Genomic DNA, 25,319 nt, shown 5'->3' with positions numbered 1-25,319 from the left:
GGCTAATTTTTCTTTGAGGTATAATTCATATTGTAACAAAGAAGAACTGTGTGGGGCCCTCTTGGGGACAGACCCCCCCCCCTCCACAATGTCCTCTGCCTGCATCTTATTTGTAGAAGAAGCTTGGCATCTTTGACTCCATAATGTATCTATCTCTTCTGCTGCTTTAATCTCTGAGTCATAAACCTCTGCTTAGCTCTACACGTAGACATGTTAATCACTAAAGGAATTTTGCTTACAGCTTAAGATTTGTGCAAACAACCCCTCACCTGAAACTTGTCTCCCACAGGGAGATAAGGAAGTATGAACAAAAAAATAACGATTTTCTTGTCCAGATTTAAAGGAACATTGTGACCAGACTCACATCAACCCAAGTCAGCTGACCAAGAACAAAGTTTTCACTACCATCCTTGGACCCTTGCTGGTGACCACATGTCACTTCCTGATCTTAATCCCTTCTTGCTTCCTTCTTCCCTACAATAAAAATAGTTTGAATTCTACCTTGAATTAAGATGGTTCTTTAGGACATTAGTCCGCCATCTTCTTGGTTTGCTAGCTTTCTGAATAAAGTCGTTTTTCCTTGCCCCAACACCTTGTCTCTCAACTCAGTGGCCTCTTGTGCAGCAAGCAGTATGAGCTTGAACTCATACTGTTACAATATATCATAAAATTCACCATTTTAAAGCATACAATTTAGTGGGTTTTAACATATTCACAAGGTTGTGCAGCCATCACCACTATCTAATTCCACAACATTTTCATCACCTCAGAAAGAAACCATGTACCCATTAGCAGTCACTCCCCATCACCTCTTTCCCCAGTCCCTGACAATGACTAATCTACTTTCTGTCTCTCTCTTTCTCTGTATCCACATATTTGCCTATTCCGGACATTTCATGGAAATGGAATCATGCAATATATGGCTTTGTGTTTCTGGCTACTTTTACTTAGCATAATGCTTGTAAGGTTCATCCTGTTGTGGCATGTATCAGTACTTCGTTCTTTTTATGGCTGAATAATATTTCATTGTATAGATGTACCACATTTTGTTTCTCCATCCATCAACTGATGAATCTATGGGCTGTTTCCACTTTTTTGCTATTAGAGGCTTACCTAGGAGATGTTGTTGGTTCAGTTCCATACCACTACAATAAAGCAAGTGTTGCAATATAGTGAGTCATGTGAATTTTTTGGTTTCCCAGTGCATATAAAAGTTATGTTTATACTATACTGTAGTTTATTAAGTGTTCAATAGCAATGTGTCTAAAAAAATGTACATACCTTAATTAAGAAATGCTTTATTGCTAAAAAATGCTATTATCTGAGGCTTCAGTTAGTTTTTATAGTAACATCAAAGATCACTGATCACAGATCACCATAACAAACATAATAATAAAGAAAAAGCTTGAAGGATTGCAATAATTACCAAAAAAGTGATTCAGAGACACAAAGTGAGCAAATACTGTTGGGAAAATGGTGCTGATAGATTTGCTCCACATAGGGTTGCCACAAAATTTCAATTTGTAAAAAATGCATTATCTGCAAAGCAAAATAAAGTGAAGCACAATAAAACCAGGCATGCCTGTGTAAATAGTTGTGCTATGGTCATCCATATACAAATTTTTGTGCGACCATGTGTTTTCAGTTCTTTGGGTATATATGTAGGAGTGGAATTGCTAGATCATATGATAACTTTAACTTTTTGAGGAACTGCCAAGCTGTTTTCCAAAGGGGCTGTACCATTTTATGTTCCCATCAGCAATACCTTAAGAGTTCCAAGTTCTCCATATCCTCACCAATACTTGTTATTGTCTGTCTTTTTTATTATAGTCATCCTAGGGAGTGTGAAATGGTATCTCATTTTAGCTTTGTGTTATATTTCCCTAATGATTAACTGACCATTTTTCATTTGTATATCTTCTTTGGAGGAATGTGTCTATTCAAATCCTTTGCCCATTTTTAATTGGGTTGTCTTTTTGTTGTTGAGTTGTAAGTTATTTATATATTCTGGATACTAGACTCTTATCGGATGCATGATTTGCAAATTTCTCCTGTTCTCTGTGTTTTTTCACTTTCTTGATAGTGTCCTTTGAAGCACAAAAGTGTTTAATTTTAAGGAAGTTCAACTTACCTATTTTTTCTTTTGTTGTTTGTGGTTTTGGTGTCATATATAAGAAACCATTGCCAAATCCAAGGCCAGCAAACTACCCTACTTTTTCTTCTAAGAGTCTTACAGTTTAAGCTCTCACTGTAGGTCTTTGATCCTTTTTGAATTAATTTTTGTATATGGTATGAGGTAGGGTTCCAACTTCACCCTTTTGCATGTGACTATCCAGTTGTCCCTGCATCATTTATTAAAAAGACTATTCTCCCCTCCCCCCATTGAATTGTCTTGGCACCCTTGGCAAAAATCAATTGACCATAAATGTAGAGTTTTTTTTCTCAACTCTCAATTCCATTCTGTCGCTATAAAAAGTTTATTTAATTAATACATTATTTTCCGTGAGGCCTAACCTGGGACCACTTGGAGTAGAATCCATGTCATTTTTACCCACACTTAAGAACTAATTTAAGTAGGGTGCCACAGGACCACATTTAGGAAAATGAAGCTGATTAATAGGTCTCCAAGAAATGAGGAATGGGAGGTGTGGTGGTTTTTTGAATTAGAAAGAACTTTGGAATGGAACTAGCAAAACCTGGATTTTGTGGCTTTGGGCAAGTTACTTCACCTCTAGGAGTTTTAGCTACTGTGAAATGGAGATGATGGCAATCTCATGGGGCTGTGTTAGCATTCAGAGACAGAGGCTGTGAAAATGATGGCATAGTCTCTGGTATGCAGTAGGCTTTTTTATTATTATTATTGTTGTTATCATTATTATTTTGTCTGCACCACGCAGCTTGTGGGATCTTAGTTCCCTGACCAGGGATTAGACCTGGGCCCTCGGCAGTGAAAGCACTGAGTCTTCACCACTGGACCACCAGGGATTCCCTGCAGTAGGTTTTTGACATAAAGTAGACTCACAGCTGGTACGTGGTCTTGTAGGTGCCCTCCCTCCTCACCCAGGGTGGTTATGTGGAATCAGGAGAGATGGGGCACTCAGGGCATGTCTGTGCCAGTTCCCATGGTTCTGTCCTGTCTCCTACACTGTGCAGCAGTTCTGGTTCCACTCCTCCACCTTTTCTGTCAGCTACAGAGTATAGGGTGGATAAAGAAGAGGAAAATGGATCTCCACAGACCAGCTTTCTGGCTAGGTTTCAGGGAAGCCCAGTAGTGAACCACACAGTAATTAGGAAATAGTCATATCCTGTTTTATATATCTAGAGCTTTATTTTTATAGAAGAAATGGCATATTATTTTTAATAAAGTTTTTGCCAGTGTAGAACTGTATCATAGCTGAGGGAATTGTGTCTGCTTTGGATCAGGAAAGCATAGCTCAGGTCCCTGGCTTACCTTGTGGTGGCCCCCAAATTGTAAGGAAAAGGCTAAGGGCTTAGGAGGAAACAAACCATCCTTGTTCTCAACAAGGCTTCTAAGCTTCAACCTAAATAGTGATGGTGTCAGTAAGGCTCAGGAGGAAATGGCATGGTGTTCTTTAACTTCTCATTCCTCTGATCAGAGTTGGCTGGAGTCAGGGGGCAAAAAAGATCTGTGGACTCACAAGACTCTGCTTACTAAACTGGGTTGTTGCCCACTCTTCCCCATCCCTCTGGTTCCTTCCTCTAAGCCGGACTCATTAAGTACACTCTGGCTTGGTTGGCCTCCTCACTCAACCCTGAGATCTCCCCCTCTCCCCAGATTCTTCTTTCCATGTGGCCCTACTTGGATTCCTTAATGCTTTGGGGGTTCAATAATGGGGAAATCCAGCTCCTATTATATGATTGTCAGCTCCTGGGTCTCAGGGAGGCCATACTGTACTTTGTCAAACAGCTTGCACAGGGCGCTGATGTAGAGTGTGTGGTACTTGTCCACCGTCTTTTTGTTTGGCTTCTTAATCTTGGGAATTGGCAGGGGCTCCCCAACTGTGGGGAAGGAGGAGAGACAAGCATCAGACCTTTCCCCCCACCCAACTTAAATTACCCATTCCTCAGAGGGAGCCACATACTGAAACTCAGTATCTGGGTCCCCTCCCCTTCCTTTGTTCTTTCCCTCTGCTCCAACCCCATCCTGTCCCATGTTCTCCAAATACCTAATCTCGTGCATGCTTAAGAGAATGAGAGTAAACTCAGAGAGTGCTGAAGGAATGTATGCGAATAATGATGCCCTCATGGCAGCTGCTGAACTGTGTCCCTCCCGTGAATGGCCACAACTCTGGTCTGTTTAGTTGTCCTCCCCACCCTGCCCTCAACCGCAGCCACTGGAATTCCCATTGCCTTTCCCAGCTGTGTGCCGGGTCCCCTGAGACTTGAGGGATGACCTGGGTGGGGGGAATCAAGGACCAGAGTGGTCCAAAGATGCTGGAAAACTTATCAACAGTGGTAATGGGCCGATTGAAAGGCAGGAAGCCCCAGGATCCTCGAGTGAGGCCCCGGCCGTGGAAGGTACCGAAACTTAGTCTCAAGGTTTTTTTTATTCTGTCCTGCAAGGTTTTTTGGAAGAACCTTAGCCACGTGCCCTCAGGGAAGGTCTCTTGATTGTGAACCTCATTCTCTCCAAAGGAATAGGAGGGGACAAGGTATGATCTGCAAAGAGATGGGCAGGAGTGTGAGTTCTCCCAGGAAGCTCCCCGCAGTGAAACCCTCTCCAAGGTAGGAAACCTCTACAGTCTCCCCATTATAGGACAAGAGTCCAAGCACCCAAGCATCTCCAGCCTTGTGTCTCATTCTTGCTATGCTCCACACCCACCTCCCACAAGTGAACCCTTTGAGGGGAGTTGCTGCACCTTGTCTTGTGATGGGAGGAAAGTAATCTCAGGAAATCTAATAGCCCTTATTGTACCCAGCATCCAGAGTGATCTTCCTAAACTGTGTATCTGGACATGTCACTCCTCTCTTTAAAACTCTTCCAGAGCTCCTCACTTTGTACCACACTGCTTAGCATGGACTTTGTGCTCTAGCCTTGTCTACCTGGCTAGCTTCCCCTCTCCCCAGCCCTTTGTTGCAATCTGCTTAGCCATACTAAGTGTGCCACGTTCTCGCTTGTCTATGCGTCTTTGTACATCCTACTCCCTCTGTCTTCACGTGGCTAATTCTATTTCTCCCTTCACTACTCAGCTCCAATTTCATCCCCTTGAACCACCTCCAGTCCTTTGACCCCCTCCAATTCCTTCCACTCTCACCTCCCTCATCTAGTGCTTACCTCTTTCCTACACAAACACTACCCCAACTCTGTACTACAGTCACCACCTTGCCTGGCTGACTCCCAGTAGACAGCAAGCTAATCAAAAGGGGGAACTATGTCTTATTCATCTTTGAACCCCAGGGGCCTGGCATAGTGCCAGACATGTCATCATAGGCCCTCACTGAATGCCTGAGTTCTTCTCCCTTTTGGTCTGACTGGTAATGCCTACTAATATTTCAATTCACAGTTCAGATGTCACCCAGTTATGAAACTTCTACTTTGGGTGAAAGGCTTTCCATCAGTTGGTGCTCTCATAGTGCTTTATACGTATGTCCATTATGGCACATCTTTCATTCAACAAATATGTATTGAGTTCTTTCTATGTGTCAGCACTTTTTTTTTTTTTTTTTTTTTTTTTGCGGTTTACGGGCCTCTCACTTTTGGGGCCTCTCCCGTTGCGGAGCACAGGCTCTGGACGCACAGGCTCAGCGGCCATGGCTCACGGGCCCAGCCGCTCCGCAGCATGTGGGATCCTCCCGGACCGGGGCACGAACCCGCGTCCCCTGCATCGGCAGGTGGACTCTCAACCACTGCGCCACCAGGGAAGCCCATGCCAGCACTTTTTTTAGCCCTGGGGACACATCAGTGAACACAATGGATTAAAAAAAAATCTCTGTCCCCATGGAGCTTACCTTTTATTAAGAGAAGACAGACAATAAACAATAATAATGAACAAATAAAAAACCATATATGTAAAGAAATAAAATTGATGACGTATGAGGAGATGATAAGTGCAATGGGAAAAAGATCCAGCAGGATGGTCAGGATAGACTTTATTGAGAAGAGACATTTGAGCAAAGATCTGGAGACGGTAAAGGAGTAAGCCAGAGTTATTTGCAGGAATAATGTCCCAGACAGAGGGGACAGCCAGAGCAAAGGCCCTAAGGGAGGAGTGTGTGGCTTGTTTGAGGGACAGCAAGGAGGCCAGTGTAGCTCTAATGGAGTGAGCAAGGGGGAGGGCAGTGGCTGATGAGATCAGAGATGTGGCAAGATCATTTAGGGTCTTGCAGGCCCTTGTAAAGGCTTTGGTTTTGCTCAGAGTGAAACGGGAGCCACTGGAGCATTTGTAGTAGTGACATGATCTGACTCACGCTGAATAGGATCATCCTGGCCACGGTTGAGAATAGACTCTTGGATGTGAGGGAGGCAAGGATAGAAGCAGAGAGAACACTTAGGAGACTATTGTAATAATTCAGGGGAGAGACGATGGGGTGGTAAACCAGGGGGCGATGGTTGAGATGGTAAGTGGTTGGTTTCTGGATATATTTTGTAATTATATGTGAATATGTCTGTCTTTCATTGGACTGTGATTTCCTTAAAGGCAAGGACCAGTTCTTAACTATTTTTATATCCTTAATGCCTAGTACTATGCCTGACACACAGTAGCTGTTCAATAACTGCTGAATGAATGCATTCTATTTCTCAAACCAGATTATATGCTCTTTGGGGGCAGTATCCATGTCTTCTGCATCTTTGCAATCCCCACAGCATCAAGCCCAGTGCTTTCCTTGCCCTGGGTAAGTTCTCTGGGCCTTGCAGTTCATGGGTTGATATAGACTGAAGCCCCACTTCCCCAGACCCCCAGCCTATCAGGCTAATAGGCAGAAGATAAAGGTCTTTGACTGTTTTTTCTCCAAATTCAAGCTTTAAAAGTGCCCACCAGAATGTGTCTGGAGGCCCAAACACCCTTAAGGCACAGTGTGAGCGAGTAGAGAGAAGCAATCAGAATGAAGAGGGAACCCCCTCTAACAGGTTTCCAAGGAAGGGCACCATTCTGGAGAGGTGCTACAGAGGACCTATGGCACCCTGACAATAGGGCACCAGAACCTAGGGACCCACCCTGTCTTCAGTGCCAACATCACAAAACCTTTACGCTGTTTAAGGAGGATGGTAGAGGCTCCTGGGTGGCACAAGAGGGCTTCAGCAGCTCCACCCACCACAATAACCACAGCATTGCCCGAACCTTTCTTGGTCAGCAAATACTTCAAGGCCAACTCACTCACTGGGCCCACACCTGTGAAACCAAAGAGTCAAGTGGTATAACAAACTTGGTGCTTGAGGACGGGGTAAGGGGTTCCTCCAGGGTCTTCCTGCTGGAGACAGTTCTTCTGTCTCCTGACTGTGCTTGTTTCCACTCTTCTGTCTTTAACCTCCACATCCTGGGTTAGCCCTGAGGTTGGTCCTTAGGTTCAGCTGCTTGCCTTGCAGCTCTGTGCTACTACAGTTGGGGCTACATTGAGTTCTTCTGCCTATTTTCTCTTAGCTCTATAGTATTTAAGCCCATCCCTTCCTTCTCTACCCAGGAACCACAACTGTCTTCCACTCTCCCCAGGCTAATGGCAATTGAGGCTCTCCAGAGTTCTCTTCCCTAGGAGTAATGAGGAATAGCCACCACCATCCTGCTTCCTCCTTAGAGCAACCTGGCAAAGGGAAGCCATTGGCTGGGGGTTCTGGAGAGTAGGCAGACCCAGGATCCTGTCCAAGCCAAATTGAAATGTAGACGAACCATGGAAAGAGGATGACATCTTGCTGCTCTCCAACAGTCACAGAGTCTTTCCTCACCTCTGCTTCCCAACTTTGCCCTGTGCTCACCTTCTGTTCTCTCCTGGGATGGCAGACATTGGCTCCAGGCCACAGTCCTTGAGATCCAGGTTCATACCAACCTCAGAGGGGAGAAGAACCATCCTCTGGGACTCTAGTGGTCCCACCTGGCCCCTCCAGATATCAATGTATCTTACCTTTTAATGTTTGGCTTCAGTTATTTTCTGGTGTACAGAAGGATGGATATTCATCCAAAGAGAAGGACATTTGGCACAGTACCCCGGCTTGAAGCCTGGCATGGGGAAGTTGTCCTGGATTCTGACGAATGCCTATCCTTTATCCCTTGATGTCTTATGCAAGTTCAAAGGGGTTCTCAGGAGATGAGGGTCATGGGCCAGGAGGGTACCAGCTAGTATGAAAGACTTAAAAGTGTCTTTGAGATGCTCTGAGATGAGAGCTGCTACATAAATGACTGGCCAAAAGAAGCCAGTTGACATCCCCCAAAAGTCAGGCAAAGTTCATCTGAGCTGTCCCATTCATGCCTCATTTTCCCTATATTTGGTTTTGATATTTGGCTTTTGCTTTCTGCTTTCCACTTTGGCTTTGATCCTGAACTCCAGCCTTCTGCTTCCTCCTCTGAAAGGATCCTTGGCAACTCTTATGAATGCTTATAACTTATCCTGCTGCCTAATCAAACCCTGCCTCCCAGAACTTGGACAGAACCTGAGGCTTGGCCACATATTCCTGTTACTGGCCCAGCGTGTTCTGGTCTCATTTTCTACTAAGTCCTCTTCCAGCAGGGAGTGAGAACTGGACTGACTGTCAAGGCTTATAGAAGTTGGAGCCCTGAGGTAGGTCAGAGAATGGAATGATTTCTTATACTCACCCATTGACATCACATAATCTCACACAATTGGGATCCAGAAGATCCCTTCCAAGGTCCCTACATAAGGAGTGATGGCTGGGAAAATCCAAGCAAAGCCAGTGGCCTCAGTGGGAAAGATGATGAAGACACCATAAGAGAGAATGCTATGCGGGTGGTTGGCAATGATATAGTTGTGTTTGTGACAGAGGTCATGAGTCTTCACCAGCTGTTAGAGGGAGATCGAATCAGAGTAGTGGATAGAAGGAAGAGAGGACATGTGGACTCAGATCCCAGTAGGTAGCCTGTGTTTCCCTTGGGGAGCCCCAAATCCCTATTCACTGGGATGTCTTCACTGTCACAGGATTGCCAGGGGTTATGATGCTCAGAGAGGCTGACCTGGGTCTGCCACTCCGAGGCAAGGTGCTATCCATTTGTCTCCCCACCTGCCCATCCATCGTGGGTCCCTACTCTGCATTATGCCTCTGGGCCTTGATGTCAACTGCTGGCCACGAAGGCCTTTGAAAATATGGGGCTGAATGGGGAGGGAGAGTCTGGGCAACAGGGACTGAGGGCACCCAGAGGAAGCATAGTCACCTTTACTGGGAAGTAATTTGGAAATACTTCCAGAGGGTCCAGTTTCGTACCCAAGTTGAACGCCTACCACCTGCAGGTACGGAAGGGAAGGGAAGACTGGGTGAGATCTTGCCAATCCCTCTACTTCTCCCGGAGGTGGAGGGTTCTCCCTAAAATCTTCAGGTCACTAGAGGGGGCTCCTTCTCACATTTCCATATCTTGGGCACAGAGCCATAGGTACTGTCCCTGAATCCAACCCCCAAGGAGACACAGGAAGCCCCTGCTCCTCTGGAGCAGTCAGAAAGGTGGGAGGGAAATAGCAGGAGGCTGGGAGCACCCACCCAGAAACCAGCCTCAATTCTTCCTGGGCAGCCTGGCAGAGACCTCTGTTCCTCGCTGAGCTTTGCCCTCCTGTCTCCCTCCCCTTCCCTCTACCTTTCTGTGCTCCTCTCCCTCTCTCTTTCGCTTCGCCTCCCTGACCTCCTTTCCTTTCCCTTTCCTCTTCTTTCCTCTCCCCACCTCTTCTCCCCCTGTCTCTCCCACTCTCTCCTTCGACCCCCACCCCAGCCCTGTGGTTCCATCCTTGGTACAGACAGGGACCACCACTCTTCCCCTGTTTCTTACCTTGACTGTGGGTGTTCCAGTCATAGGCGAGCCAGGCTAAGGCGAGCACAGACAGCATCCCGAACTTAGCGAACACCAGAAGGTAGGGTAGAAGAAGAATAGGAATAGCTCCTGAGGGGACACAAAGGGTTCATGCCCTTCAGTTCCCTTCAAATTTAATACACTTCTCATAACCCCGATCTCTGCTCTGTAGTGAAGGAGCAGGTCGAGGCCGCTGTGAGACTCTTCTCTCCTCATCTGCCCCGACTCCCTACCCACCTCCTAGCTCTGCTGTGGTCCAGGATGACCTCTGAGTCCCTGGATCTGGGTCCCCTTGATGGCTGAGATCTTAACTGAGGACAGCAGAATCATGACGTTCTCAGAGTAGGTCCTCAGCTGGGGTCAAAGGACAGCACTACTTGGCAATTGGAAGGAAACAGCATCTTGGGCCGGTGGCTTACATCTCCATTCTGGGACCTCAGGAAGTCCTTTCTGAAAGCTCAACCCTCCTTCCTTTGTGAAACTGCTCTGTCAGCACATTCCAGTGGAGAGGGGTGGCCTGCAGTGTACGGGCTGTTTGATGCTGAGAAGAAAACACATATTAGAAACTGCTTTACTTTGTTCAATTTTGTCCCATTCGAAATGTCTCAAAAGTTCAGAAGGGGGAAAAATAATCTGTTAGCAAAGGGTCACAACAAGCTGTGAAATGCAGACGTGGTACATCTCACAGCAGTGGGACTTGAATTCCATTTTAAAATCTGCATTCATGAGAAAGAGGGGCTCAGTACACACATTGTGAATTTAAAAATACCCAGCTAAAGGAATGACTTCTTTGACCAGATAACATCATAGTAGATAAAAGTTTCAGAGAAGGGGAAGAAACTCAAGAGTTACCTGCCAGCAGGTTTGTCTCTCGCATTTTGGGCTTAGATGAAAGTAACAGGAAAAAGATGGAATGGGCATTAAAAAAAAAAAGTCGTGTTATGGAGTAGAAGAAACCTTAGTGATAGGCTGAATTCCCCTTACAAGAGCTGGCTGAAGTGGTTGTTGTAAGCATACTAATTAAATAGGAAATAGCAGGGGGAGGAATTTTCTGGGAAGGTTGCCATGGATACAAATCTTGCTACCTCTGACCCTCATAAAAGATGAGAGTAAATTTGCTGGGTAAGCTTCAGAAGAAAACTCAGATAAAGTTAAATATGAATTATTATTAATTTTTTTCAACTTCTTTATTGGAGTAAAATGGCTTTACAATGGTGTGTTATTTCTGCTTTATAACAAAGTGGATCAGTTATACATATACATATATCCCCATATTCTCTTCTTAGTATTTGAGCCAGGAGATGGCTGGGTCATGGTTCAGCACTGGATTCATTGGTACAAAGACCTCTGGTTTCAGGTACCACAAAACTCCATAAGACTGTGCAAATTCTTTCTGCTTTTCAGTCAAGCCTTTTTTGTCATTTTCTAAGAAAAATGGGTGTAGGGGAGAATTGTTAGGCTGAGTGAATTATCATTGTATTTGTGAGTCTTTTAGAATTCATTTTGTTTTGTTTGCTAACACCTTGATCAACCATCCACGTCTCTACAAATGACCCAATTTCATTCCTTTTTATGGCTGAGTAATATTCCACTGTATATATGTGCCACATCCTCTTTATCCATTCATCTGTCGATGGTCATCTGTCTATGGGCATCTAGGTTGCTTCCATGTCCTGGCTATTGTAAATAGTGCTGCAATGAACATTGGGGTGCCTGTGTCTTTTTGAATTATGGTTTTCTCCAGATTTATGCCCAGGAGTGTGATTGCTGGATCATATGGTAGTTCCATTTTTAGTTTTTTAAGGAACCTCCATACTGTTCTCCACAGTGGCTGTATCAATTTACATTCCCACCAACAGTGCAAGAGGGTTCCCTTTTCTCCACACCCTTAGAGGGATTTTTTTTTAGTAGATGTTAAAACTATTTACTTTAATGGGATTTTCTACACAGGTGGTCATGTCATCTGTGAATTAGGACAGTTGTATTTCTTACTTTTCAATCTGTATGCTTTTCTTTCTTTTTTTTCCTTCTTGCTTTATTGCACTTGCTAGGACTTTTAGTATGATGTTGAATACAAATGGTGAGAGTGAACATCCTTGCTTTGCTCCTCATCTTAGGCAGAAAGCTTTCAGTCTTTCACCATTAAGTATGATACCTGCAGGGTTTTTTTTACAGATGCTCTTTATCAAGTTGAGAAAGTTGCCTTCTATTCCTAGTTTGCTGAGAGATTTTATCATGGATTAAAGTTTGTCAAATCCTTTTTCTACATCAATTGATATAATTGTGTGTGTTTTTTCTCCCTTAGGTGGTTAATATGCTAGGTTACATTGATTGATTTTCAAATATTTACACTTGCATTCTGGGATAGAGCCCACTTGGTCATAGTATATTAATCTTTGTTTGATTTGCTAGTATTTTTTGAGGATTTTTGCATTTATATTCATGAGGGATATTGGTCTGTAGTTTTCTTTTTTGTACTGTTTTGTCTGGTTTTGGTATCAGGGTCTGGCCTCATAAATGAGTTGGCAAGTGTTCCTTCCTCTTCTATTTTCTGAAAAAGATTGTGTAGAATTTGTGATATATCATCTTTAAAATTTTTGGAAGAATATGCCGTTGAAACCAACTGGGTCTGCAGATTTCTGTTTTGGAAGGTTTATAACCTTCCAAAATTAAAATTTAATTTAGTTAATAGTTACAGGTTATCTATTTCATTTTGGGTGAGTTTTGGTTGTTTGTGGTTTTCAAGGAAGTCCTCAAATGTAATTGTTAATTTGTCTATTTTTTTTCCAGTTCTGTCAGTTTTCATTTCATATATTTTAAAGCTCTATTGCTAGGTCCATAGACATTTAGGATAGTTATGTCTTCTTGGTGAATTGACCCTTTTACCATTATGTAATATCCTTTTTCACCCTTGGTCTTGACTTTAAAAAAATAAATGTAAACCTGTACACCCTCAAATTACTAATGATTACTAGCTTAAGTTAAAGATGGTACAAATATGAATCTAAGTGGGTCCTTTCTTCAAATCATTTCTGATTCATCTTGCTTGCTCACTTTCCCCATATAGTAATAGCCAACATTTACTGTACACTCATCATGTAAAACTAAGTATTTTACATGTGTATTTTATTTAATCTTCATAAAGCCTCTATTAGGACAATAAGCATTCTCATTTTGTGAATGAGGAACCCAGGTTCAGAGAAGTTAAATAACCACTTAAGGTCACACAGCCAGCTAGTGGGTGAGCCAGAGTTGAGAGCTCATACTCTTCCTCCAGAGACTGTACTCTTCGCCACCGAGCTCTAATTATTGCTTTCCTTTAGTCAATTGTTAATTCCCATCAGTTCTATCCTCCAAACATCTTTCAAATTATTCTATTCCCCACCTCCATGCTACCATCCAGTCCAAGCCACCATTCTCTCTCTCTAAGCCGACTGCCAATGTCTTCTAAACAGGTTACCTGCTTCGATTTGAGCCATGATGCAGCCAGCATGCTAAATGCAAATCTCTGTCCTTCTATAGCATATAACCAAGAACATGGATGGTTTGTCAAAGAGACATTTCTGTGGCTCTGTGATTACTTGATCAAAATTAATGATAAATATGAGAACCTATGGGGGTTAATGGTAATTCAATAATTCAACAACTCACATGACTTCCCATGACTCTTAGGATCCAGTCCAGTCTCATAACCTTGGTTCTGAAGGTCCTCCGTGATGGAGCCCCTGGCCACCCCCGGTTCTCTGCATGCCACCATGCTGTTCTTCTGTCAGTTTCTTCAACTCATTCTGTTCCCCAGCCTCCGGGCTTCTGTGCATATTGTCCCTTTTGCCTGGAAGACTCTTTTCTCAGCTCGTTGCCTGGCTAGCTCCTATTCATATTTCAGGCCTCAGGATAAATGTCACAGTTTCAACATTTTGGAGCTATCTTTAACTTCTCTCCCTTTCCAAAAAAAAAAATCTCTTCCATTCATCCTCCTGCCTCTGTCTCCATTGCCACTGCTGTGGTCCAGAGCTTGATCTCCTCTGGTCTGGACTGCAGCCTTTTGTCTATTCTTGCCTGCTGGTCTCTTCCACTCCAGTCTATTTTCCATGCCGCAGATATATTTTTAAGGCACAGTCATAATGTTGTTTGCCTCCTCTGAAGCCTTCAGTATTTTCCCACTGCTGACAGGATAAAGTCTGAACATGTTAGCCTGGTGTTTAAGGCCCTCCATGGGCCGGCCCCACACACCTTCTTGGCCTCATCTCTCAGCACTGGCACTCACACCCCTTATGATCTAGCATGAGGTGATCATACCCACGCCACTGTAAGGACACAGGGTGATCTGAAGTGGCTCATGGATGGAAAGTTATTTTAATGTGTAGTGAATAAAAGTGAATTCATGGTGGTAATGTAAAGTTTCCTGTTAGAATATATTAATTTAGGGGCTTCCCTGGTGGTGCAGTGGTTAAGAATCCGCCTGCCAATGCAGGGGACACGGGCTCGAGCCCTGGTCCAGGAAGTTCCCACATGCCGCGGAGCAACTAAGCCTGTGCACCACAGCTACTGAGCCTGTGCTCTACAGCCCGTGAGCCACAACTACTGAGCCCGCGTGCCACAACTACTGAAGCCCGTGTGCCTAGAGCCCATGCTCTGCAACAAGAGAAGCCACTGCAATGAGAAGCCTGTGCACCACAACAAAGAGTAGCCCCTATTCGCCGCAACTAGAGAAAGCCCGCGCACAGCAATGAAGACCCAATGCAGCCAAAAATTAAATAAATGAATAAATAAATAAATTTATTTAAAAAACGAATATATTAATTTAGGTTACAGGAATGAGTCAATTTGGGGAAAAAATGTTAAGTAATAGTAGCATAGGTGGTACTCAGCTGTGGAAAGAACCAGAAAGTGGGAGGCAAACGGCTGAAGAATGGGAAACGGGGGTCCAACCACCTTAGTCTACTCCCAATTCTTTCAACCCACCATGCAATTTCGCCTCTCCATGCCTTTGGTGATGCTGTTCCCTTATTCTGACTACCCTCTCTCCAACTTTCTGTCTATATCAAAATTCTCTCAGCCGTCAAGGCTTAGCTCAAATGATACCTCCTTGATGATATCTTTGCTTATTCTCTGGTCAGAATGAAGAGTTCCCTCCTCTACACACCCACAGCACATTACTTCTGCATCTATTTGGCCCTATTTCACTTTGCTGCTTGTGTAGTTAGCACCTTACATGTTTGGCCCTTTGCCTTTTAGACAGTAAGCTTCTTTTTTTAAAAAAAATTATTTATTTTTGGCTGCATTGGGTCTTCGTCGCAGTGCATGGACTTCTCATTGTTGTGGCTTCTCTTGTTGCGGAGCACGGGCTCTAGGCACGCGGGTTTCAGTAGTTGTGGCTCCCGGGCTCTAGAGCGCAGGGTCAATAGTTGTGGCGCACGGGCTTAGCTGCTCCGCAGCTTGTGGGATCTTCCTGGACCAGGGCTCGAACCGTGTCCCCTGCATTGGCAGGCGGATTCTTAACCACTGAGCCACCAGGGAAGCCCTAGACAGTAAGCTTCTTGAAAACAGCCTTCAGCACAGTGCCAAGCACAGGAGAATGACTCAGGATAAATATATTTGTTACATTCAGTTGTAGCACAGGGAAGTTTGATTTCAAAATTCTCCAAGTGGCAGGTGAATGTTAACAGGGAAAGAAACCACCGATGCCCTTATTCCAAATAAAGAAAGGCCTTCTGAGGTTCCAGGGTGTGCATGAGTGTGTAAGGCTAAGGGCAGCCTGTCATTTCTAGTGTAAAGCGAAAACCCGGCGTCTTAATCAGTTGGCTCAAAGCCTTCAGAAATCCAAGAACGTGGCTGGTTTGTCAAAGACTAATTTCTGTGGCTTTGTGATTACTTATTGGATCTGTATTACTATAAATATAAGAACCCGCAAGAGTAAAAAAAAGATAATTTAGTAATTCAGCAAACATAGACTGAGCATACCTCGTGTGAAATCCCTGTGCTAGAAGCAATGGGGGCAGGCTTGGGGTCTGGAAGGAGGAGGGTGAAGAGCATAAATATGAAAATGATGAAAATAATGTAAGTATGGTACTGATACCTTGTATAGAGCATTTATTGTCAACAAGCACTCTGTTCAGCACTTAATGTGCATTATCTCATTTAATCCTCTCACGACCCTGAGAGGTAGATAATTTTATTATCCCCATTTTCCATATGAAGAAACTGAGGCTCAGAGAGGTCATGTATCTTCATTTCAAGCTTTGAGAAACAAAGTAGGTAGCATTTGTTGAGTCTTTATTATGAACCAAGAGCTACTTTAAGCACTTGGTGTATGCTTAATTAATTTTAAGTCATATTAAGACATGTAAAAAATAAAGTTCCTGCTTTCCAGAAACTCGTAGTCTAGAGGGGAAAACTGATACCGTAAATAATGGATATATCCTAGACGGTGAGAACAATACAGTTGGGGTTCAAATGTCATTATATGGGGACCAAAGGAGAAGGCCATTCTTTACTACCGGGCAACCTAGAAAGGCTTCTTGCAGAAGGTAAGATTTAAATTGAATCTTGAAGGAAGAGTAGGATTTTGACAGATGGATTAGTGGCGGAAGGGCCTTCCACGCACAAGGAAGAGCTCGAACGAAGGCCTGGAGACGGAAGACTCCAAGGTCTGTGTGTAATACCATAACCTGCAAAAGTACAGGGAGCATGGGAAGCCATGGAACAGGAGATGACACTGGGAAGGAAGCAGGGGAGCTCAGGTCCCATGCTGAATGGAATGAGAAGACAGTGACGGTTCTTAGCAGAGGAAGAGCGTGATCATATCTGTGTATCAGTAAGATCATTTGAGATGACTGTGGGAGCAGGGGAAACGGTAGTCAGGGAGGTCAGCTAAGAGTTGCAGTGACTTCGATGAGGCAATGGGAACCTGAAATCGGCTACTACTTCTGAAATCAATTTGAAAGATACTATGGAGGCAGAATGTTCAGGGGTTTGCAGTTGACTGGATGTAGGGGGTGAAGGAGAGGGAGTAGTGAACGATGCCTTGAAAGGGCCTGTGGGAATGCTCGAAAGGTATCAGAGTGTCTGTTTGCCTCATTTTCTAGGATCTAGTTACTCATTATTCTTCCTGAAGGTGCAATGAAATCAGAGTCTAGGGTGCCTGTCTCAGAAGTGGTAGTCACTCTTCTGTTGATCAAATGTCTTCTGAGGTGGGGTGGTTGGGCTCCGATGTCAATTTCTATAACAGAAAGAAAATGAACATCTACTGAGGGTTTTCTTTCCTCTTTGATTATCAGAATGGTCTTGAGAGCTCTGTTCTACAATGGTAGAGGGTGAACGACTTACTTGCACAAGCTCACCTAACAAGTAAATGGCAGACCTGGTCTGCCTGACTCCCAAGAGTATGTTCTATTTTTTGTATTATCAGCAACCAGAGATAGGAGGCAGACCCCCCCCGCCGCCAAAAAAGATGTCCATGAGAGAGAAAAAAGAACAAGACGTGGACTTAAAGGTCTTTACTGAGGAGAAGAAATCTGGAAGAATCAACAGTGTCAAGCCTGGTCTTGCAAGAAATAGAACAATGACAAGACGTGGCTCCTGTTTTCATGGAGCTTATGGGGTAGAGGAGGCAAAGGGTATAAAGGCTGCTATGCAACCAATTTTTCCAGAGTGCTCTGGACTTTCAGAGATAATGTAGTCTCAGGTTGCCAAGAAAATGTTGCAGAGAAGGTACGACTTGAGCAATATCTCAAAGGAGGGGTTGTCCAGGGATAGTCCAGGAAGGGTGATCAGGGAATCTTTTAAGTGGAGGAAATAGAGCAGAAGTGAAGGAGTGAGAGAGTAAGTACCCTTCGCATTTTTTTAACATCTTTATTGGAGTATAATTGCTTTACAATGGTGTGTTAGTTTCTGCTTTATAACAAAGTGAATCAGTTATACATATACATATGTTTCCATATCTCTTCCCTCTTGCGTCTCCCTCTCTCCCACCCTCCCTATCCCACCCCTCTAGGTGGTCACAGCGCACCGAGCTGATCTCCCTGTGCCATGCGGCTGCCTCCCACTAGCTATGGATTTTACATTTGGTAGTGTATATATGTCCATGCCACTCTCTCACTTTGTCACAGCTTACCCTTCCCCCTCCCCATATCCTCAAGTCCATGGTCTAGTAGGTCTGTGTCTTTATTCCCGTCTTATCCCTGGGTACTTCATGACATTTTTTTTCTTAGATTCCATATATATGTGTTAGCATACGGTACTTGTTTTCCTCTTTCTGACTTACATCACTCTGTATGACAGACTCTAGGACCATCCACCTCACTAAAAATAACTCAATTTCGTTTCCTTTTATGGCTGAGTAATATTCCAAGGGTATATGCCCAGGAGTGGGATGGCTGGGTCATATGGTAGTTCTATTTGTTCTGTGAATAGATTGCCTGGAATACGAGCTTCACCTAGGGGAAGAGTAGGGGGATGAGCTGATAAAGAGTTTGAGGCAGAGGGTGGAGCAGGGCCTTGAATGCCCAGGATAACACATTTGTACTTCATCAAGAAGGCGAGGGAAAACCGCTGACTATTTTTGAGCAGCGGAGGGCTGTAGTCAAAGATGCCTTTGAAAGACTCTTCTGGCTGTAGGCAGTGGAATATATGGGAGAGGGTGGAGAATAGAAGGCCAGGAAAGAGGATATTGCAACAGTTTAGATAGATGGCAATACAAGGCCAGAAAAGAAGAGACAGATGGAGAGCCATCCTTTAACTGGAAGCTGGGCCTCAGAGGGGCTCTCAGGAGCATTGCCTAATTCCAAGGGTCATGAAAATTTATATTCCACATCTCCCCCAAACCATGTCTTCATTCTTCTCTCCTCGCTTCTTTCCTCCTTCTTGTCTTGGCAGAGGGTCATTCAGGAAGGAGGAGAAGCGCTGAGGGAGGCTCTGAGCAAGACAGAAAGAATGAAGGAAAGAGGGTGAGAAAAAGAAAGAAGAAAGGAATTAGGAAGGAGGAAGGGAGGGAGGAAGGAAGGAAGGACACTTTTCTGTAAGGAGCATTTACTGGGAACCAGGCCATGGACCCCTTTGGCAGTTTGGTGAAGCCCTTTTCTGAATAGTATTTTTATTTTTATTTTTATTTTTTTGTATGCGGGCCTCTCACTGTTGTGGCCTCTCCCATTGCGAAGCACAGGCTCCGGACGCACAGGCCCATCGGCCATGGCTCACGGGCCCAGCCGCTCCGCAGCATGTGGGATCTTCCCGGACCTGGGCACGAACCCGTGTGCCCTGCATCGGCAGGCGGACTCTCAACCACTGTGCCACCAGGGAAGCCCTCTGAATAGTATTTTTAAATGCGCAAAATAAAATACACAGACTTCCAAAGGAAACTCATCATAGTAAAACACCGTTATCAAAATATTGCCAAAAATGTCATACAGCAACATGGGCTTCTTGATTTATGCATTAAATAACCACGCCTAATGGTAGTTCCAATAACCGTTGGAATTTGGAAGTGGTAACGAGCATAAATGAACTTTTGAAAAGACTGCAACAACTGGCATGTGAAATGTAAATCTCTGTGATGTCTATTACCGACAAAGTCACAGGTATTTCTGTGGTTTGCTGCCTACATTCGTCATTTCAATATGAGGTTAGTGAAAATAAACAGGTAATTTTTTCCATCCAAATTCAACGTTGTCCCTCCCTGCATCATTCTAGGTCTATAGGTCCCTAGTTAAGAACCACTGCTCTACGGGATCATATAGCCTCCCACAGATTGGACTTGGCAGCCTCCTAACCTGTCCCATCCTTCAGGATGACATTTCTCCACATCCAGTTTCCAAACTTGCCCCTGTAATTGGCTGCTCACAAAGCCCTGGTTTCTGACTGAGAAAAGCTTCGAGCTCGCAGCCCATTTGCCCAGCACCGATGACCGTCATTCTCTGAGTCCGTTGAAGAACTGGCCCTTTCTCAAAATTCCGTCTAATGAGTCACTCACGCAGCCCACAGATTTTCCATAATTCTCTCATCATAGTCTTATACTGGAAAATCACCTTATGTCTACCCAGTAACACCAACTCTGCCCCTGCCCCCGAACAGGACTCTTTTCAGCTAGTTCACAGGGGGCAGTCCTGAGAGAAGGCTGGGGTGATCTTTAAACCAGGAAACCTGCAGCCTCACTCCTGGCCTTCATGCCCCTCAGATGGGAGGAGAGAAATCTAATGAACTCAACAGTAGCCATCTCTCTGGGTGGCGAGGCACAGTCCTTCCCAGAGAGAGGGGACCAACCAAATGATCTCTTTGGAGCCCTCCTCATCTGGAGATTCCTGGTCTCTTTCTTCATCTGTTCCCTTGTGCTCTCCAGCCCCTGGGGTTCACGCATCTAAAAAGACATAGACTGGGATCCACCGCAAAACAGAGAGTGTTTGGAGGCTTTCCTGATGATCCAGATGGGAGAGGAAGGCCATGGCCATGGTGCTGTTCTGTTGTGGTAAGAAGGCTGGTGCCTCCAAAGCTGAGCTGATTGCAGGTGCTTTGCTTTAATCTCATCACTGAGTCCCTTTATCTGCTGGAGGTTTTAGCCTTGACCTAACCTTTTCTCCAGTCTTCCCTGTTCTCTCCCCACCTCAACTTCCTATGCACACACCAGGCTTTAGGTCATACTTTCTAATCGCTCTAATATGCATCCTTTCCCCACAGGTGCTCAATTGCCTCGGGCTGGTTCTAGCTGTGTGTGTGTGTGTGTGTGTGTGTGTGTGTGTGTGTGTGTGTGTGTGAGGATGGGTCCCTGATAAATTGGTGCAGGAAAAGGGAATGGCTTAGGCCTCAAATAGGATCTCTGAAAAGCAGACTGCCCTGCTGGATGCTCTTTGACTCCTCCTGTCTTCTGCTGAGAGCCACCTAGTCAACTAGAGCCTTTTTCTGCATGAATAACTAGACTTCTCAGATCCCTCCTTGTGCCTCTGTTCCCAGGGGTTCTGTACCAGTGGCCAGTGGGAGAAGCATTGCACAGAGAGCAGACCTGGCTTTCGGTCCTGGCTCCACCAAGTTCCTCCCCGGACGCTGTGGGGGAATCGCTCTGCCTCTCTAGATCTGTTGTTGGGAGGCAATCTAGCGGCTAAAGGCATGGACTTCAGAGCCAGATAGCTGGGGTTCAGATCTCAGCTCTGCCACTTACAAGTTGGCAAACTGTTGTGCCTCGGTTTCCCCAACTGTAAAATGGGGATAATAATAGTACCTGCTTCATAGGGTTGTTCTGAGGATTGAGTGAGTGAATGTAAAGCACTTAGCACAGGGCCTGGCACACAGGAGGTATTACTGTAAGTGTTTCCTATTATTATTCTTTGTTTAATTAAATGAATGTCTACTGAACATCTATTATGTTTCAGGCTAAAAGGCTTGCTTCTGCACACCAGCCTTTTCAAAATTAAAGATTGTCTCCAGGTCCCAGGCCTGTGGATTCCTTTTTTTGGTAACTATCTGTTGAGTGATTACCATTTGCCAGGTGCTATTCTAGGTGTTGAGGATTCATTGGGGAAGAAGATGGGCATGATTCCTGCCTTCATTGAACTCACAGTCTAGTGGAGGAGACAGACATTAAAAACTTACAAAACTGTCTATACACTTGAATTTCTGATAAGCGTCCTAAAGGAAAAGGCCAGTAATTCTCAGCATAAGGCCTCTAATGTAGGTGCTCAAAAAAATCTTCTGAATGTAATCAAAAAGGTTGCTAGGAAAATCAAATACAAAAAGGTATCAAGTGTCCTACAAGTACAAGGAAATATTGATTCCTTATCCTTTTCCAGGAATATTAGTGGAACTCTGTCTCCCTCCCTACCTCCCACTCTGGCTTGGGCCTCCTCGATTAGACTGACTAATATGAATCTTCAGAGTTGAGCTTAGGGGACGGTTTTGGTGCACCGTGGGATGTACTGTCCTCCCCCAATGTACCCTCCATGGCCACTTGACATGCCACCCCTCCACCTCTTCTTCTTTCTTTTCCTCCCCCTGGCTAGCTGGGGTTACCAAGCTGCTTCTTGGGGGCTAGTTGGCCACATACAGGGTGAGACGTATTATAGCACGTTTGCTCAGAATCTGCAGGGGAGAAGGGAGAGAGGTTAGAGGTGGGCCTGGGCTCTTCCAGGGCAAAGCACAGATGTGGGGAGGGCGAGAGTATCCCGGATAGACGAGTTCCACAATGCTGCCAGCTCCAAGGCTGCTTACAAATCAGGCCTCTACCCCGCTTCACTTTCAGATGGGTAAATGGAAGAGGCCTAGAAAGGGCTCACACAGGGTGCTAGATGCAGGGCAAGGACACACCGATTTCCATTTCTGTCTCCCTAATGTCTGGCTCAGGGCCTGATACAGTGTAGGCATTCAAGTAAATGCTTGTGGAACAAATAATGAGGTCTGGTCTTCTGGTTCCTTAAGCAAGATGGACTGGCAGGGCTGGGCCATGACCCTGATTTGCCAGCCCTTTCCCCTCCAAAACAAAGAGCATACTGTCTGAGCTGGAGCCTTCCTGAGCCAACTGGACAAGTATAACATGAACACCAGTGAATGTAGTAAAAGCAGGAAGAAGAGAAGTAGGTGAGCAGACAAATCCTGAATAAGCAGCACTCATGATTTCCCAATTACAATCCAACCAACCAACAAGCAAACCCTTAGCTGCCTCGGAGTAAGCAGTACCAAAGGAGAGGTGGCCGAGAAGCACAAAAGGGTCTGGTAATTTCATTCATAGACATTTAGGGCTGATATGAGTCTAACCCTCAAGAAACCCACAGTCCAGCATGTGAGGTGGATGGAATCACAGACACCCGTATGGGGTGCCGTGGGGTGTGCAGGCGCAGATGAGAGAAGCATCCGCCAGCCTGAGGAGGGCAGGGGGAAGCCTCTATGGAAGCGGGGGTGCTGCGGTGAGGAGAAAGGGTGCAGAAGGCATGGAAGGACAGCAAGGGGAAGACTGTAATTAGCTCGCCAAACCAGAAGCTAAGAAGCTTCGCAGGAACAACAGAAAACCAAAGAAGACTGGAAGGAAAAGGAGAGTGAGGGGACCGGGGAGCTCAGAAGAAGTGGGTGGAAGCGAGGGAAACGCTGAGAAAGAAGCAGCCCTAGGATTCTTCTTCCTGGATTCTGAAGGTTCACCCTCAGCCTTCAGAATGACTCATTTCTAGAAAGTTTTGGATAGCTGAGGTTTTGCCATAATGTGTTTTCTTCTGATCATTCCCCTTCAATCATACCCTTACTTGGTTTGGTACTGCAATTTCAGCAATACCTGAATAGGAGAACCTATTTAATGCCAGTCAATGGGCTAGGTACTATACAAGGGACATACATAGTTCCTTCTTTCACCAAATTTTTATTGAGGTTCTACTACAAGCCTGGCATTATTCTAGGTTGACAATCACGTGTGTGGTGGGTCAGGGGGCTGGCAGGGAGTGAAAGAAGTACACACATCATCAATGCAAGGATTGGGGCCATCAGAGAAGTACAAAGAAGCTGGAGGGGAAGGCTAGTAGCTGTGTGACCTCGGACAAGACACTTCCCTTCTCTGAGTCTCGGTTTCCTCCTCTGGAAACAGGGACTAATCATATTTATTTGCTGTGAGGAGTCTGAAAAGTTCTCGGGCAGTGTCTGCCACCCAGGAGCTTTTCCATGGTACTGGTACTCAGCTGTGCGGGGTGGTGGGGTGGCATTTTGCAATGGGCTTCAACAGGCGGAGAAGTGGGGAGAGTGATCTGTCTTGTGACGGCTGGGGAGACACAAAAGTCTGCAGGTTTGCTTTGGCACAGGGACTAGTTTCGTTTGACGGGAGCCTCAGGTTTATGTCTGCAGATCAGCAGCTCTAGAAAGAACCTACAGAAAGTAAATGAACCCAGGAGTAGTGGCTGGAGGTGGGGACCGAGGAGGTGGAGGGTGGGACAGAACAGGGTGAGTATTTCAAAATCTCTTGGAAGTCACTGGATCACTTCTCAGGGCAGGCAGGCTCTGGGGAACAGCAGCATCTAGCTCCTTGGTTCAGGCTAGAATGACCAACTATGTCTATTTGCCAGGGGCTGAGGAGTTGCCCGGGATGCAGGACTTTCAGTGCTAAAACCAGGGTGGTTTGGGGCTCATTGGGATGGCTGGTCCCCTAGTTCAGGCCTTTGTCACTGTCTCCTGGACTCCAGCAGGCTGTTCCCCGCTGCTCTACCTTCCTTTGGTCCTTTGCTGCTAGAGGATTGCTATCAACACAGCTCTTACCCTCTGCCCTGTTTCTAACCCTCCAAAGGTCCCCATGGCCTCCGGGATCAAGTTCGAAGCCCAGAGCCCGGCTTCCAGAGCTCTTGCTCCACTGGTTTCTGCCCTCCTTGAAAGTCTCACTTCCCATAAATTTCACACCACACCAGATACAGCCTCCTTTCCCAACCAGGAAGTGCCCTTTGCTATTCTGGGCCTTTGCCCACGGTGGTCTCTTATCAGCCTGACTAAGTCCTACGCATGCTTCAAGTTACTGTGAAAATGTCATTGTCTGAGATTCTCCACCCTGCTCTCTCCTCTGGATTCCCAAGGTACATTATACATACTTTTGGGAGAGCACATATTAGGAAGTTAGTTTGAGAGTGTAGACCCCGCTACTATATCCAGCTTCGAGTGAGATGTTTCATGTACAGTAAGCTTTTGGTATATATATCTTGAATAGTCAGCATATTCACATGATTCAAAATTCAAAAGGGTCTGTAGGGAAATTCAGTGAAAAGTCTCCTTCCCATTCCTGGCCTCTAACAATCCCACACCCCTCATCCTCCCCCAGGGGAATTTTATGCGTGCCCAAGCAAATAAGGTAATTTGCTTTGTTAAAGGAATAAAGGAAATAACAGTAGAAACCTGGAAACAATCCAAATGTTCAAAATCTGGGCCTGGCTAAGTAAGCTATTATATAGCAATCCTATAGACAATCTGCAGTCATTAAAAGTCATTAAAATTATTATAAGGTAGATTCTGTAGTATATGATATGGTAAGCTTTCAAAGCAGAGTATAAAGCAGACCTCTCCACTGAGTACACTTTGTGAAAATGTGGTCCCTTCAGTGATAGGATGAAAGGGGTTCTGAGAGAGAAATGATTGCTGCTTTAAGGTGAAGAGATTCTGGGTTTCCTTTTATGTAAAGTTGTTTGAATATGAAAAGAAAGAGGCGCATTATTGTGAATCTGCCTGACGAAGAAGCGTGATTCATCATGGGACTCATTCATTCAGTAATTCATTCTGCAGACACTGAATGCCGGCTTTGTCAGAAGGCCAGGAACAGTGCTGAACTTCCCAGGAAGAGCACTAAGTAGGCGACAGGCCCTAAGAAACTCTAATGGAGCCAGAGGGGTGGGGAGTGTGATGAGTTCATTGCCAGGC

The 25,319-nt window shown here is 45.1% G+C and overlaps 1 protein-coding gene across 1 annotated transcript; it reads right to left on the bottom strand.

Moving 5' to 3' along the window:
* Positions 1 to 3,768: 3,768 nt before the first annotated feature.
* Positions 3,769 to 20,549, bottom strand: DGAT2L6 (diacylglycerol O-acyltransferase 2 like 6). The gene is given in 8 exon segments (XM_055081589.1): positions 3,769 to 4,020; positions 4,235 to 4,680; positions 7,178 to 7,352; positions 8,766 to 8,970; positions 9,339 to 9,358; positions 9,361 to 9,408; positions 9,942 to 10,054; positions 20,319 to 20,549. Coding segments are annotated over 8 exon segments (1,245 nt in total). The 5' UTR covers positions 20,408 to 20,549; the 3' UTR covers positions 3,769 to 3,871.
* Between the last annotated feature and the right edge of the window lie 4,770 nt (positions 20,550 to 25,319).

This window comes from Physeter macrocephalus, chromosome 21, assembly GCF_002837175.3.
Source record: "Physeter macrocephalus isolate SW-GA chromosome 21, ASM283717v5, whole genome shotgun sequence".
Classification (NCBI taxonomy): Eukaryota; Metazoa; Chordata; class Mammalia; order Artiodactyla; family Physeteridae; genus Physeter; species Physeter macrocephalus.
The sequence above is the reverse complement of the archived record's forward strand: the minus strand, read 5'-3'. Positions and strand labels throughout refer to the sequence as shown.